The sequence below is a fragment of the Phyllobates terribilis genome, unplaced genomic scaffold (assembly GCF_046119375.1).
Source record: "Phyllobates terribilis strain yellow unplaced genomic scaffold, ASM4611937v1 Scaffold_1__5_contigs__length_1240528914, whole genome shotgun sequence".
NCBI lineage: Eukaryota > Metazoa > Chordata > Amphibia > Anura > Dendrobatidae > Phyllobates > Phyllobates terribilis.
The window spans coordinates 316,533,360-316,549,459 of NW_027362761.1; the positions used below are offsets into that span (position 1 = coordinate 316,533,360).

The following is a 16,100-nucleotide window of genomic DNA, read 5'->3' on the forward strand; positions in this document are numbered from 1 at the left end:
GTACCTATTGGCTGCTGAGCCCGCTGAGTGGCTGGAGGCGCCCGGGGTTATTGTCGCTGTCACTGACGCGTCAGGGGAGAAGCGCGCTCTGTGATTGGTCGGTGGCAAAACTCGGGTTTTCGCGCCAGTTTCGAGGACGCCCGCCAGCCGCAGAGATGTTTGTCAGCGATCTCCGCAAGGAGTTTTACGACGTCATAATAAACCAGGTGAGCCGTGCTGCCACCCGAGCCCACCCCACCCGGTACAGGCTGTGATGTGGCCCCTGGTTATCACATTCCATTCTCCACACTCTATGATATGCTTATGTAATTGTGCCGTCATTTATAGTATATATATATATATATGTAGTCACACACACTCTCTATGTATGTGTACACGCTCACGCTCTCTCCCTAGGGGTCAGCTCATGGGGAGGGGGTAAAACAGCTGAGGGGGCCCCTAATCAGGTAACCGTGTGTACAACTATGGTGGTGGGCCCTGACCGTGGATATAGAGGAACCTCAGCAGAAGACCGCGCTGTTATTGAAAATAACATACAGCGGTAGATACCAGACCTGTAGTCCTTACAAGTAATTACAGTCCAGTTATAGTACCTTGCAGATGACGTTCTCTCTGATGGAGTCATTCACGTTTCATGTCTTTTCCATCTGGCCCAGACCAACATGACAACTTCTTCCAGTCATGATTAATCTGCAGAGATTACAATAAAGATTTGACTTCACATTTCCATCCCCATCTATTCTCATCCTGCTGATACCAATACTGAGCTGCTGTCTGTGTCCCTATTACTGCACATGCTGTGTGGTACAAAACAGAGCTCATTTTACTGCCCCACATAATGCCCACCACTGTGCCCCTAACAGTGATAATGCCTCATTTGTGACCTCTAGATGGTAAAATTTCCTCCCTTGAAAAGATTAATGCACTGTGTAAACACCCTAGAAAAGTGTCCACGTTCTGCCCCTTTGATGGATAGCAATAATGCTTCTTAAGTGCCCACTTGACATTTAATAATGTCCACTTGGTTCCCCAATATACAGCTCCTTTATATACAGTATAGTGGACCCATAGCTCCCTTATACACAGTATGATGTCTCCACAGCTCCCCTATACACAATATAATGCTCCACAGCTTCCATATACACAGAACCACTGTCAGTACATGAATGCAGCACCAGAACCACACTTTACCTCCTCTGCCCACAAGATACTATGCTTTCAAATTGACATCCCTCACAACACAATATATATGAAACAAGAGTGGATTATTGGGAGAGTAAATAGGAAGCGCAGGCATCTAAGTGTAGTAGTTAGATTCCATGGGTATATACTCAGTATAAATCCACTCACCTATTTGGTGTCTTGAGGTTCTGCATGTAAATCCAATCAGTGGATTACTCCATTCCGCTTTCCATTCCGTTTGCTGCAGAAATCTGGGAGCTGACGAGAGCACTGGACAGTGCTCTCATGGGCGATACCACTTTTTAAATGTTTTTCCCAGCAATATTTGCTCCTGAAGGATGATGATGATGATGGAACTTGATGTTCGGATTCAAAGATAATGTTTATTTCAAACTAAAATACAACCGGTTTTAACTTCTTTGAGCCTTCCTCAGGTATAGTATCATACATATAAACAGATCTATCTACACACATTTTATACCAGATATCCCTGCTTGTCATTTTGGGTGGGGACTGAAAGATCTGTTTTTCAGACACACCCAGATACTCAGATATGCAGGATTTTGCACTCTGAGGAATCTAACAAAACCCATATACCAAATGGCTTTCATACAGTTTTTTTGGAACTAGTGAAACAAAATACTAGGGTTATATCTTCTACTCCAGGTGCAATTTCTCTACCGTTACAGAAGAAAGGAATTTATGGGGTAGGTAGCGAGGAGACTAGTCCAAATAATTCTGAGGGAGATATATTAATTGGGGAGGAAGAGGAAATCAATAATTCACTCTTCTCCTTTCTTTCCCCCAATTTAGTAGAGTGTAATACAAAATAACAGGAAACAATACGACCTCAGAATCACATATCTGAATTATGCTCTAACTATGGTATTTTTACAATACATAACTCCACTGAATCACCTAATCTTTACACTACAGTAGTGCAAGCACCATCTCCTTCTCCAGCAAATTCAAATATATCTTTTTTAGAGATTGTACCAAGACTAACACTACCACCCACGGAGATAATTTTACCCAGTCTGGAGACCGGCTCCCTAGTAGCGTCTCCAATACAGATACAAAAGAAGAATCTGATCACAAAGCATTTTCCTCCAACACCGTTGCAATCCTCAAAAAGAAAAGGAGGATCAGAGGTTCTAGAGGAGGGAGAAAAGAAAAAAACTCTGGTCTCTCCAAAGGAAGGAGGTATATAAAAAAGAATAATATTGAAGGGAATATAGAGAATAGTACGATAAAATTAATCTAATTTATCAAAACACCAACTCTCTAAGGCTGAAGAAGCAATTCTATCTAAAGGTCTGGACTTCTGTCCCACACAGAGAGCCAGGCCTTTCGATTTATTCCTAGATTTAAATAAATATGTCCGCAAATCTGCTATAAAATGTGTAGATAGATCTGTTTATATGCTTGATATTATACCTGAGGAAGGCTCAAAGAAGTCGGAACCGGTTGCATTCTAGTTTGAAATAAAAAATTATCTTTGAATCCGAATATCAAGTTCCATCATCATCATAATCATCATCCTTCAGGAGTGCATATTGCTGGGAAAAACATTTACAAATTAACATCCCTCATATACAATAAAAGTCCCTATAAACTTTGGCTCTAAAAGGTGCTTACTAGTGGTGAGTGAACGCGCTTGGTACTCGCCCGAACATCTCACTGCTCGAGATGCTCTGCGAGTATTTCCTGGTCGCTCGGGTCCCCTCCCTGTATGTTTGGTGCTCTTTAGAGAGCCAATGAATATGCAGGGATTTCCTGCCACACACTGTAATGCCATAGCCATGTTGGTTGTGGCATTACAGTGATTGGCTGGCCGAAGAGCGTCATCAGGTCTATATCAAACCAGGCTCGTCAGTCTACCCCGGAAACAGGCAATGTAGGGAATGGTGCTGCTTTGTCAGGGAGATATTTGCTTATTTATTAGTTAGTGTAGCTATTCCACAACATCTATATATATATATATATCCATCTGAACCAACAGTCCTTCTGAGGAAGTAATCCAGCTGCATATTTTCGGTGGTGTATGTGGCAGACTGCAGTGCATACAGCAAGAGGGTCCATTGGACGTCCTGTTAGTCTAGGTATTCCACAATATACAGGGTGGTCCAAAAGTAGGTGGACAGAAAGTGTAATAATGTTATGAAGGGGGAGATTTATCAAACACTAAATTGCAGCCGCCTGCCTGGATCATCCTCCAATAAACCATGAATTAGACGTGGACGATAAGCTTTCCACCCAATAGATTTCAGGATTCGCATGATAGAAGTTCGTGAAATTCCCAATTCCAAAGAGGCTCTTCTGGTGGACTTTTTTGGACTCTGAACAAATGTTTCAGCAACAAGTTGTTTATTACCTTATGTACAGACTGTTTTGGGTCGACCAGTTTTTGGAACATTAAGGATGGAGCCAGTGGCATTGAATTTGTCACAAATGCGGTTTATGGTTTGTCTCTTTGGGGCTTGAGTACCAAATGTTTCAACCCAATTTGCTTTAACGGTTTCAGCATTTTGAGATTTCCAATACTCTGTTAAAATCCATTTTCTTTGATCTGTATTTAAATTATTTGCCATTATGTGTTATCTGAATTATCTGAAAAGAAAACAGATTTGGGGGAGATCTATCTGAAAACTAGATCTGTGAAACTGGCTCAGTTGCCCTTAGCAACCAATCAGATGCCACCTTTCATTTTCCAAAGAGTCTGTGAGGAATGAAAAGTGGAATCTGACTGGTTGCTAAGGGCAGCTTAGCCAGTTTCACTTTACACAATGTTTGATAAATCTCTCCCTTCATAACCTTATTACACTTTCTGTCCACCTACTTTTGGACCACCGTGTGTGTGTGTGTGTGTGTGTGTATATATATATATATATAATGTGTGTGTGTGTGTATATATATTATATATATATATATATATATATATATATATATATATATATATAATGTGTGTGTGTGTGTATATATACATATATATATATACAGTACAGACCAAAAGTTTGGACACACCTTCTCATTTAAAGATTTTTCTGTATTTTCTTGACTATGAAAATTGTACATTCACACTGAAGGCATCAAAACTATGAATTAACACATGTGGAATTATATACTTAACAAAAAAGTGTGAAACAACTGAAAATATGTCTTATATTCTAGGTTCTTCAAAGTAGCCACCTTTTGCTTTGATGACTGCTTTGCACACTCTTGGCATTCTCTTGATGAGCTTCAAGAGGTAGTCACCGGAAATGGTTTTCACTTCACAGGTGTGCCCTGTCAGGTTTAATAGGTGGGATTTCTTGCCTTATAAATGTGGTTGGGACCATCAGTTGTGTTGTGCAGAAGTCAGGTGGATACACAGCTGATAGTCCTACTGAGTAGACTGTTAAAATTTGTATTATGGCAAGAAAAAAGCAGCTGAGTAAAGAAAAACGAGTGGCCATCATTACTTTAACCCCTTCCCGACCCGTGTCACACCGTTTGTGACATGGAAAACAGTTCGTTCCCGACCCATGTCACAGCGTCTGTGACAAGGAGGGAAAGAGCCCCTGCAGCGCCTGCGAGCGGGGTCGCTCAGGTTTCACAGTTGCTACTGCAACTGGACATCCTGAAGTCGACCCCCCGGGGGGTGGATTAACCCCCCCGTGCCTGGGACCCCTCCGATTGGCTGTTTCATTGTCACTTTTAATGAAACTGCCAATCGGTATGAATTAAATATTTCACCAATGAAAATTGGTGTAATTTTTAAATCTGGGCATGGCCTGATGCTTACAGCATCAGCCATTGGCTGGGGGGAGTGTCACCTCTGTCCCCCCCCTCCCCCCAGATCTGATTGGGGGGCTAGCGTCACATGGATACTAGCCCCAATCAGATGTGGAGTGAGTTTTTAATGATGCCGGCCGTTGTGGACCCTCTGCAGCTGCCCCCCCCCCCCCCCGTGGACCCTCTGCAGCTGCCCCCCCCGTGGACCCTCTGCAGCTGCCCCCCCCCGTGGACCCTCTGCAGCTGCCCCCCCCGTGGACCCTCTGCAGCTGCCCCCCCCCCCCCGTGGACCCTCTGCAGCTGCCCCCCCCCCCCCGTGGACCCTCTGCAGCTGCCCCCCCCCCCGTGGACCCTCTGCAGCTGCCCCCCCCCCCCCGTGGACCCTCTGCAGCTGCCCCCCCCCCGTGGACCCTCGCTTCTGTCGCCACTGATCGCCTGCCGCCGCCGCTGATCTGCATCAGGTAGTATTGCCCCCGCTCCACCCTGCCCCCCCCTCCACCCCCCCTCCACTTTCATACCTGCACCCCGACCTCCGCCTCTGCTCCCTCTCCCACGTCTTCATCCACCGGCTGCTGCTCTCCTTCTGACAGCCGGTGGACTGTGATCACAGCAGCAGCAGGCTCAGTGTAAATGCCCTGCTCCTGTGATCAAGCCCACCATCCCCCAGTCCCAGTGATATCACCCCCCATCTCCCAATAATCCCCCCTGTCCCCAGTGTTCACCCCCCCCTGTCCCCAGTGTTCACCCCCCCCTGTCCCCAGTGTTCACCCCCCCCTGTCCCCAGTGTTCACCCCCCCCTGTCCCCAGTGTTCACCCCCCCCTGTCCCCAGTGTTCACCCCCCCCTGTCCCCAGTGTTCACCCCCCCCTGTCCCCAGTGTTCACCCCCCCCTGTCCCCAGTGTTCACCCCCCCCTGTCCCCAGTGTTCACCCCCCCCTGTCCCCAGTGTTCACCCCCCCCTGTCCCCAGTGTTCACCCCCCCCTGTCCCCAGTGTTCACCCCCCCCTGTCCCCAGTGTTCACCCCCCCCTGTCCCCAGTGTTCACCCCCCCCTGTCCCCAGTGTTCACCCCCCCCTGTCCCCAGTGTTCACCCCCCCCTGTCCCCAGTGTTCACCCCCCCCTGTCCCCAGTGTTCACCCCCCCCTGTCCCCAGTGTTCACCCCCCCCTGTCCCCAGTGTTCACCCCCCCCTGTCCCCAGTGTTCACCCCCCCCTGTCCCCAGTGTTCACCCCCCCCTGTCCCCAGTGTTCACCCCCCCCTGTCCCCAGTGTTCACCCCCCCCTGTCCCCAGTGTTCACCCCCCCCTGTCCCCAGTGTTCACCCCCCCCTGTCCCCAGTGTTCACCCCCCCCTGTCCCCAGTGTTCACCCCCCCCTGTCCCCAGTGTTCACCCCCCCCTGTCCCCAGTGTTCACCCCCCCCTGTCCCCAGTGTTCACCCCCCCCTGTCCCCAGTGTTCACCCCCCCCTGTCCCCAGTGTTCACCCCCCCCTGTCCCCAGTGTTCACCCCCCCCTGTCCCCAGTGTTCACCCCCCCCTGTCCCCAGTGTTCACCCCCCCCTGTCCCCAGTGTTCACCCCCCCCTGTCCCCAGTGTTCACCCCCCCCTGTCCCCAGTGTTCACCCCCCCCTGTCCCCAGTGTTCACCCCCCCCTGTCCCCAGTGTTCACCCCCCCCTGTCCCCAGTGTTCACCCCCCCCTGTCCCCAGTGTTCACCCCCCCCTGTCCCCAGTGTTCACCCCCCCTGTCCCCAGTGTTCACCCCCCCTGTCCCCAGTGTTCACCCCCCCTGTCCCCAGTGTTCACCCCCCCCTGTCCCCAGTGTTCACCCCCCCCTGTCCCCAGTGTTCACCCCCCCCTGTCCCCAGTGTTCACCCCCCCCTGTCCCCAGTGTTCACCCCCCCCTGTCCCCAGTGTTCACCCCCCCCTGTCCCCAGTGTTCACCCCCCCCTGTCCCCAGTGTTCACCCCCCCCTGTCCCCAGTGTTCACCCCCCCCTGTCCCCAGTGTTCACCCCCCCCTGTCCCCAGTGTTCACCCCCCCCTGTCCCCAGTGTTCACCCCCCCCTGTCCCCAGTGTTCACCCCCCCCTGTCCCCAGTGTTCACCCCCCCCTGTCCCCAGTGTTCACCCCCCCCTGTCCCCAGTGTTCACCCCCCCCTGTCCCCAGTGTTCACCCCCCCCTGTCCCCAGTGTTCACCCCCCCCGTCCCCAGTGTTCACCCCCCCCTGTCCCCAGTGTTCACCCCCCCTGTCCCCAGTGTTCACCCCCCCTGTCCCCAGTGTTCACCCCCCCCTGTCCCCAGTGTTCACCCCCCCCTGTCCCCAGTGTTCACCCCCCCCTGTCCCCAGTGTTCACCCCCCCCTGTCCCCAGTGTTCACCCCCCCCTGTCCCCAGTGTTCACCCCCCCCTGTCCCCAGTGTTCACCCCCCCCTGTCCCCAGTGTTCACCCCCCCCTGTCCCCAGTGTTCACCCCCCCCTGTCCCCAGTGTTCACCCCCCCCTGTCCCCAGTGTTCACCCCCCCCTGTCCCCAGTGTTCACCCCCCCCTGTCCCCAGTGTTCACCCCCCCCTGTCCCCAGTGTTCACCCCCCCCTGTCCCCAGTGTTCACCCCCCCCTGTCCCCAGTGTTCACCCCCCCCTGTCCCCAGTGTTCACCCCCCCCTGTCCCCAGTGTTCACCCCCCCCTGTCCCCAGTGTTCACCCCCCCCTGTCCCCAGTGTTCACCCCCCCCTGTCCCCAGTGTTCACCCCCCCCTGTCCCCAGTGTTCACCCCCCCCTGTCCCCAGTGTTCACCCCCCCCTGTCCCCAGTGTTCACCCCCCCCTGTCCCCAGTGTTCACCCCCCCCTGTCCCCAGTGTTCACCCCCCCCTGTCCCCAGTGTTCACCCCCCCCTGTCCCCAGTGTTCACCCCCCCCTGTCCCCAGTGTTCACCCCCCCCTGTCCCCAGTGTTCACCCCCCCCTGTCCCCAGTGTTCACCCCCCCCTGTCCCCAGTGTTCACCCCCCCCTGTCCCCAGTGTTCACCCCCCCCTGTCCCCAGTGTTCACCCCCCCCTGTCCCCAGTGTTCACCCCCCCCTGTCCCCAGTGTTCACCCCCCCCTGTCCCCAGTGTTCACCCCCCCCTGTCCCCAGTGTTCACCCCCCCCTGTCCCCAGTGTTCACCCCCCCCTGTCCCCAGTGTTCACCCCCCCCTGTCCCCAGTGTTCACCCCCCCCTGTCCCCAGTGTTCACCCCCCCCTGTCCCCAGTGTTCACCCCCCCCTGTCCCCAGTGTTCACCCCCCCCTGTCCCCAGTGTTCACCCCCCCCTGTCCCCAGTGTTCACCCCCCCCTGTCCCCAGTGTTCACCCCCCCCTGTCCCCAGTGTTCACCCCCCCCTGTCCCCAGTGTTCACCCCCCCCTGTCCCCAGTGTTCACCCCCCCCTGTCCCCAGTGTTCACCCCCCCCTGTCCCCAGTGTTCACCCCCCCCTGTCCCCAGTGTTCACCCCCCCCTGTCCCCAGTGTTCACCCCCCCCTGTCCCCAGTGTTCACCCCCCCCTGTCCCCAGTGTTCACCCCCCCCTGTCCCCAGTGTTCACCCCCCCCTGTCCCCAGTGTTCACCCCCCCCTGTCCCCAGTGTTCACCCCCCCCTGTCCCCAGTGTTCACCCCCCCCTGTCCCCAGTGTTCACCCCCCCCTGTCCCCAGTGTTCACCCCCCCCTGTCCCCAGTGTTCACCCCCCCCTGTCCCCAGTGTTCACCCCCCCTGTCCCCAGTGTTCACCCCCCCCTGTCCCCAGTGTTCACCCCCCCCTGTCCCCAGTGTTCACCCCCCCCTGTCCCCAGTGTTCACCCCCCCCTGTCCCCAGTGTTCACCCCCCCCTGTCCCCAGTGTTCACCCCCCCCTGTCCCCAGTGTTCACCCCCCCCTGTCCCCAGTGTTCACCCCCCCCTGTCCCCAGTGTTCACCCCCCCCTGTCCCCAGTGTTCACCCCCCCCTGTCCCCAGTGTTCACCCCCCCCTGTCCCCAGTGTTCACCCCCCCCTGTCCCCAGTGTTCACCCCCCCCTGTCCCCAGTGTTCACCCCCCCCTGTCCCCAGTGTTCACCCCCCCCTGTCCCCAGTGTTCACCCCCCCCTGTCCCCAGTGTTCACCCCCCCTGTCCCCAGTGTTCACCCCCCCCTGTCCCCAGTGTTCACCCCCCCCTGTCCCCAGTGTTCACCCCCCCCTGTCCCCAGTGTTCACCCCCCCCTGTCCCCAGTGTTCACCCCCCCCTGTCCCCAGTGTTCACCCCCCCCTGTCCCCAGTGTTCACCCCCCCCTGTCCCCAGTGTTCACCCCCCCCTGTCCCCAGTGTTCACCCCCCCCTGTCCCCAGTGTTCACCCCCCCCTGTCCCCAGTGTTCACCCCCCCCTGTCCCCAGTGTTCACCCCCCCCTGTCCCCAGTGTTCACCCCCCCCTGTCCCCAGTGTTCACCCCCCCCTGTCCCCAGTGTTCACCCCCCCCGTCCCCAGTGTTCACCCCCCCCTGTCCCCAGTGTTCACCCCCCCCTGTCCCCAGTGTTCACCCCCCCCTGTCCCCAGTGTTCACCCCCCCCTGTCCCCAGTGTTCACCCCCCCCTGTCCCCAGTGTTCACCCCCCCCTGTCCCCAGTGTTCACCCCCCCCTGTCCCCAGTGTTCACCCCCCCCTGTCCCCAGTGTTCACCCCCCCCTGTCCCCAGTTGTGATGAAAGCCGGCCGGTGGGTGCAGCTCTCTGGCGCCCCCTTACCTCTCAGGTCAGTCAAGGTACTGCACCTAGAGAAAGTAGTGCCAGGTAGCTGCAACCAGCGCAGGGAACACGGTAGTGTGTTATCCCTTCAACGTCACTACACAGCACAACTCGCTAGCGCCCTCTTAGCCTCAGGTCAGTCAAGGAACTGCACCTAGGATAAGCGGTCGCCAGAGAGACTGTCCTGTAACCTACTGGGTATCGGGGCCCTCTGTAGTGAGGGCGGTATATATATCTTCCTTGGCCGCGCCAGGAATATATATATCTGAACCTCCGACCGTCACTACCAGCCTTCCCCAATCCCCAGTTGGTATGCTGCCACCAGTCCCTATTTTAGATATACGCCCAGTCCGTGAATGGGCCTATATCGGGTCAGGAACCAACCCTGGGTAGCGTTTTTGGCTTGAGCCGAGCTCACACGGACGTGCGTTCGTTATGCAGAATAAAAGGCAGGCCCACAATTACTTGAGGTAATTGATTATAATAATACACTAGATACACGATATACAACTAAATATACACAGGTATAAGGTCAGGCTAAACTATACAACAATGGAATACAACACACAGAATCACCACAGCATATCAGTTACCGGTTTCTTGATTTTCTTGTGACGCAGGGAGAGGATTCTGCGATCGCAGGCACGGTTCTTTGTTACAGGCTGAGGCCTACCACCGCATGGTCAAACTGCTCCTCCCCTTGGTGGCCTCAGCTGGTGCTCAGATGTTCAGCACACCACTCTTGGGTCAAAAACTGACTTGTCTCTTGTCTGTCCTGCTATCTTACCTGCCCTGTCCCGCCCACTGCTGGTGAGGTCAGCTGGCTCAGTCTCCACCCTCAGGTCTAACTTCGATCAGAAGCCCAAATTCTAAGGAACCCAATAACTTCTTCTGGGATGGTCTCAGGATACCCACAGGGGTTCCCACGGATTCGGGCCGCCGTAACCGACCTTTTGATATCAATTATGATACCATACGGTCCTCAGGAATGGCTCAGCGCTATATCTTGGCTTCCAGAGCACGTACAAACGTCTACCGCGGAGGCTTGTGTGCGCAATGGCTCCGGGACACCGTGATATTTTTTTATTGGCCCATCCCACGCAACATGCGTGTACTTTTCATGTTTCTATATCTTATGCCTCCATGCTTGTGACAGACAAAGAAACTAGTCCTATGGGACAAATGGTCAGTTACAGATGGACGAAGCACCCCCCCCTGCTGGCTGTGTTTCCTCTCGAAGTCTTTGAAGCTCCTAGCATTCAAGTGTTAAGTAGGCTTCTTATCTTACAGGAGCCTGGATGGGGGGAAACTATCTAGTTGACGTTTTAACAGAAGGTCCCAAGGGTGGGGGCTGCTGAAGTGTGGCCATCCCTGGATATGATTTATCATTACCAAGATGGCGGCTACAGGTTCATCACACCTCCCCCTATACGAGGGCGCGAGGGGGTAGCACATTCCTGTGTTCCCCCGTGCGTCCTTCTGCACCCTCCCCTTGCCGGGATAACCCGTCAGCGTTACCGTGGTCACGGCCTCTTCTGTGGCGAATGGAGAAGTGGTACTGCTGGAGAGCGAGGCTCCAGCGTAGCAACCTGCCATTCGACCCAGAGACCGTGTGTAACCAGCTGAGGGGGTTGTGGTCCGTCTCCACGGTGAAATGGCTCCCGTACAAGTAGGGCTGCAGACGCTGCAGGGCCCATACAATTGCCAGGCATTCTTTTTCCACCGTGGAGTAAGCCACCTCCCGGGGCAGTAGCTTCCTGCTCAGGTACAAGACAGGATGTTCCTGGCCTGTCGTGTTGACCTGACTTAGCACAGCACCGAGGCCAAAGTCACTGGCGTCGGTCTGTACCACAAACGGCCGGTCGAAGTCGGCAGCTTGCAGTACAGGGGAGCTACTTAGGGCGGCCTTGAGTGCCCCGAAAGCTGTCTCGCAGGCGACTGTCCAGTCGACTGCGACGGGCAGTCCAGTCGACTGCGACGGGCAGCTTCTTCTTGGTGAGGTCCGTCAGGGGCTTGGCCAGGGTGCTATAGTGTGGGACGAACCTCCTATAGTACCCGGCGGTCCCCAAGAAGGACATCACCTGCTTTTTGGTCCTAGGAGTGGGCCAGGATGCGATGGCATCCACTTTCCCCGGTTCTGGCTTCAGAACCCCCCCGCCTACCCGGTGACCCAGGTAGAGGACCTCACTCATGCCCAGCTGGCACTTTTCCGGCTTGATGGTCAAGCCTGCCCGGTGGATCCGACCGAGCACCTGCCGCAGGTGCTCTAGGTGATCCTCCCAAGTGGGACTGAAGACTGCAATATCGTCCAAGTACGCAGCCGCGTACCCTTCAAGTCCCTCAAGCAGCGTATTGACCATCCGCTGAAAAGTGGCAGGGGCATTCTTCATGCCGAATGGCATCACTGTGGACTCGTACAGTCCAAAAGGGGTGATAAAGGCAGAGCGTTCCCTTGCCGCGGGGGTCAGAGGAATCTGCCAGTACCCCCGGCTCAGATCCATGATGGTCAGGTACTTAGCCCCGGCCATCCGATCGAGCAGGTCATCGATGCGTGGTATGGGGAACGCATCGGTGGCCGTTACAGCGTTGAGCCCCCGGTAGTCCACGCAGAACCGTGTAGTTCGGTCCTTCTTTGGTACGAGGACTACAGGCGAGGCCCACGCGCTGCTGGATGCCTGGATCACCCCCAGCTTCAGCATCTCGTCTATCTCTTGGCGCATGTTTCCCTGCACCTCGAAAGAGACCCGATATGCTGAACGCCGGATCGGCGGGTGATCGCCAGTGTCCACGTCGTGGACAGCCATCTCAGTCCTTCCGGGCAGGCTGCTGAACAGCCCCCGGAAGGGGTGCAGGGTGGTCCCCAGCTGGGACCGTTGGTCCTCCGTGAGCTGGTGGCCAACCCCCACATCCTCGATGGACCCACCCGCCTTGGCTTGGGTGAGCAGATCCAGGAGGGTTTCTACCTCTCCTTCCTCGGGAAGGTTGCACACTGGGTGGGCAGTCGCTTCCCGCTCATGATGAGCCTTCATCATGTTCACGTGGAAGGCCTTCCTCCTTCCACGGGCGTGATCCAGGGTGACCAGATAGGTGACGGCATTGAGTTTCTGGTGCACGAAGTAGGGACCTTCCCAGGCTGCCTGAAGCTTGTTCTGTGGTACGGGGACCAGTACCCACACCTTTTGACCCACCTGGTAGGTCCTCTCACAAGCATTCTGGTCGTACCACCGCTTCTGGTCGGCCTGGGCCTGGGCCATATTGTCCTGCACCAGCTTTGCCAAGGCCATCATCCTGTCCCGGTGGCGCACGACATACTCGATGACCGACACCTCGGGGGTGGCCAAATCCCCTTCCCATGCTTCCTTCACCAGAGCCAGGGGGCCCCGTACCCGTCGCCCGTACAGGAGCTCAAAGGGGGAGAACCCCGTTGAGGCCTGCGGAACCTCCCGGTAAGCAAATAGGAGGTGTGGGAGGTAACGCTCCCAGTCTCTCCCGTGGGAGTCGACCAACATCTTAAGCATCTGCTTTAAGGTGCCATTGAACCGCTCACACAGGCCATTAGTCTGTGGGTGATACGGGCTGGCCACCAGATGTTGCACCTGCATTTGCTTACAGAGGGACTCCATCAGCCGCGACATGAACTGGGTCCCTCGGTCGGTGAGCATTTCTTGGGGGAAACCCACTCTGGAGAAGATCTCCAGTAAGGCGGTAGCCACCTTGTCGGCCCGAATGGACGACAAAGCTACCGCTTCCGGGTACCGGGTGGCATAGTCCACTACCGTGAGTATGAAGCATTTCCCGGAGTGGCTGGGAGTGGACAGAGGTCCAATAAGATCCACAGCGACCCTCGAGAAAGGCTCTTCGATGATTGGCAGAGTTACCAGTGGGGCTTTGGGGCGCGGCCCCGCCTTCCCCACCCTCTGACAGGTGTCACACGAACGGCAGTAGGCACCCACCGCGGCTCCCATCCCAGGCCAGTAGAAATGCTGAGCTATCCTGGCCTTGGTTTTAGCGATCCCTAGGTGTCCGGCCATCGGAATCTCGTGTGCGATCCGCAACAATTCCGCCCTGAACGGATAGGGTACCACTAACTGTCGGTCCCTGGGCCACGCCTCCGGTGAACCCTGCTGGACCGTTACCCGGTACAGCCGTCCCTGGTCCCAGACCACGCGCTCGCAGTCTGACTCCATGGGAGGCTGTGCCGCCTGTTCCTTGAGAGCTTTCAGGCTGTCGTCTGCTTCCAACGCAGCCTGAAATTCCTGACTTGATGTGGCCAGAATCGACGAAACTGCCACATCCTCCGTCAGCCCCTCCGGGCATGTCACCTGGCCGCTGTCTGACCCGGCAGACACTTGGTCAGAAGTGGGGAAGCCGTCGGACCTCTGCAAGGCTCCTTGGGCTCCGGCGCTCCCACTCCTGGTGACAGCGGCTATGACCGCTGTGACCGTGGGTAGTGCCTGCTTCCCCTCTGTTTCTGACCAAGCCGCCCGATCAGGCAGGCTTCCTAGGCCTTTGGACATCTCGGATGTGGGGAACTCCTGCCCTGGGGTCTTACCTGGCGGCTCCTCTCTTGGGACACCCCCACCTCCCATGGCCTGTTCCTCCCCCTGCAGTGGGCCTATACTCAGCAGCCTGGATACCCCTGGGAGCCCTACACTGCCGGTAGCTGCCCCCCTCTCCATCCCTGAGCTTCCCTCTACAGAATCCTGCCCGCCCCCTCCCTCACCGGAGGACAAGAGGTCACGGCACGCCGGCTGAGCACCTCTGCGGGCATCCCCACACTCCCCACCTGCTTTCACTAACCCTGTTTGTGTTGTGTCTGTGCAGGTGTTACCCTCAGGTTTCACTCCCTCCTCCTCAGCAGGACACACACTACATACAACATGGTTGGCATTAGCAGCAGACAAATCAATACACTCTTGGGGGGCCGAACTTGGGGGTTCAGAGGGTACATACTGCGATACTAGACGCCCCAAGTCGGTCCCTAATAAAACATTTGCGGGAATATTTGGCGTTACTCCCACCTCCCGCATCCCCCTTCCGGCACCCCAGTCCAAATACACCATGGCAACGGGAAGTGCCGGCTCCACGCCTCCAACCCCGGAGACGGAAAGAGTCTTTCCTGGTACCAAGTCCTGGGGGGACACCACCTCAGGCCGTACCAGTGTTCGTTCAGCGCCCGTGTCCCGCAGTCCCATGACCGCAGAACGGCCTATGGTGACGGGTTGGATGTTGTCCAGGGACCTACCACCACCCCCTCCCACACACAAAACATTGGGCGCTCTCTGGGACTGGGATGGGGTCTTTTGGCGCTGGGGACACTCAGCCCTAAAGTGTCCTGGTTTGTTGCATAGATGACAACGTCTTACGTCTGGTCCTTGCCTGGAGAGGGCAACAGGGGGATACACCCCTTGTGTTCTAGGGGCCGGGGAAACAGGGGCATGACTGGGCTTACCCCCTCTCCAGGTGCTGCTGGCAGACTTCTTCAGCTCAGGCGCCCTGTTATTGGCATACTCGTCTGCCAGGGCGGCTGTAGCAGAAGCCCCTGTTGGTTTTCGGTCACGGAGGAACTGTCGGAGGTCCTCTGGGCAGTTCCACAAAAACTGCTCCGTGACGAACAGTTCCTGGACCTCCTGGCGGGTAGTAAGCGCTAGACCCGAGGTCCAGTGCTCTGCGGCTCTCAACAGCGCCCGCATATGATCGGTCCAGGTGTCCTTGGGGCCACGCAGCAGGCTCCGGAACTTCTGGCGGTACGACTCGGGAGTGAGGTTGTACTGCCGGATCAGGGCCCGCTTGATGCAGTCGTAGTTCTGTACCTCCCCGGCAGGTAAGTCCCCCAAGGCATCCAGGGACTTACCCCTCAAACGGGGGGTCAGGTATCTGGCCCACTGATCCCGGGCCAGATGGTGCTGAAGACAGGTCCGTTCAAATGCCACCAGAAAGGAGTCCAGGTCCCCATCCTTCTCCAGTAGAGGGAAGTCCTCAGCTCGGACTTTGGACGACTTGGTCTCCTGATGGGTTGGTTGCTCTAGCGGAAGCCCCCGCTGGGCCAGGTCCAGTTGGTGCTGGCGCTCCGCAGCTCGCTCTGCACGCTCCGCAACCTCCCGGCGCTCTGCAGCTTCACGCTCCGCAGCCTCCCGGCGCTCTGCAGCTTCACGCTCCGCAGCCCGCTCCGCAGCCCGCTCCGCAGCCCGCTCTGCACGCTCCTCCTCCGCTGCCTTCTCTGATGCTGCCAGGAGGGTTTTGTAGACGGCATCGCCATGAGACTGGAGACTTGCCATAGCCGCTTGTAAAAGGGCTTGTGATCTGGACAGGCTGGGCTGGGTAGGTGGTGGGCAGCCCACTGCGGGACCGTATACTGGGGACTGGCTCCCTGAGGTGCCCGGGCTGGACTCCTCCTCGCCATGAGTAACA

The 16,100-nt window shown here is 56.3% G+C and overlaps 1 protein-coding gene across 1 annotated transcript in view; it reads left to right on the forward strand.

The window, feature by feature from the left end:
• The first annotated feature begins 2 nt into the window (after nucleotides 1–2).
• Nucleotides 3–16,100, forward strand: part of CDC45 (cell division cycle 45) — a 94,515-nt gene continuing 78,417 nt past the window's right edge. Inside the window, exon 1 of the mRNA XM_073675229.1 lies at nucleotides 3–206. Within this exon, the coding sequence (XP_073531330.1) occupies nucleotides 156–206 (51 nt within the window). The 5' untranslated portion in view covers nucleotides 3–155. The remainder of the gene's footprint in view (nucleotides 207–16,100) is intronic.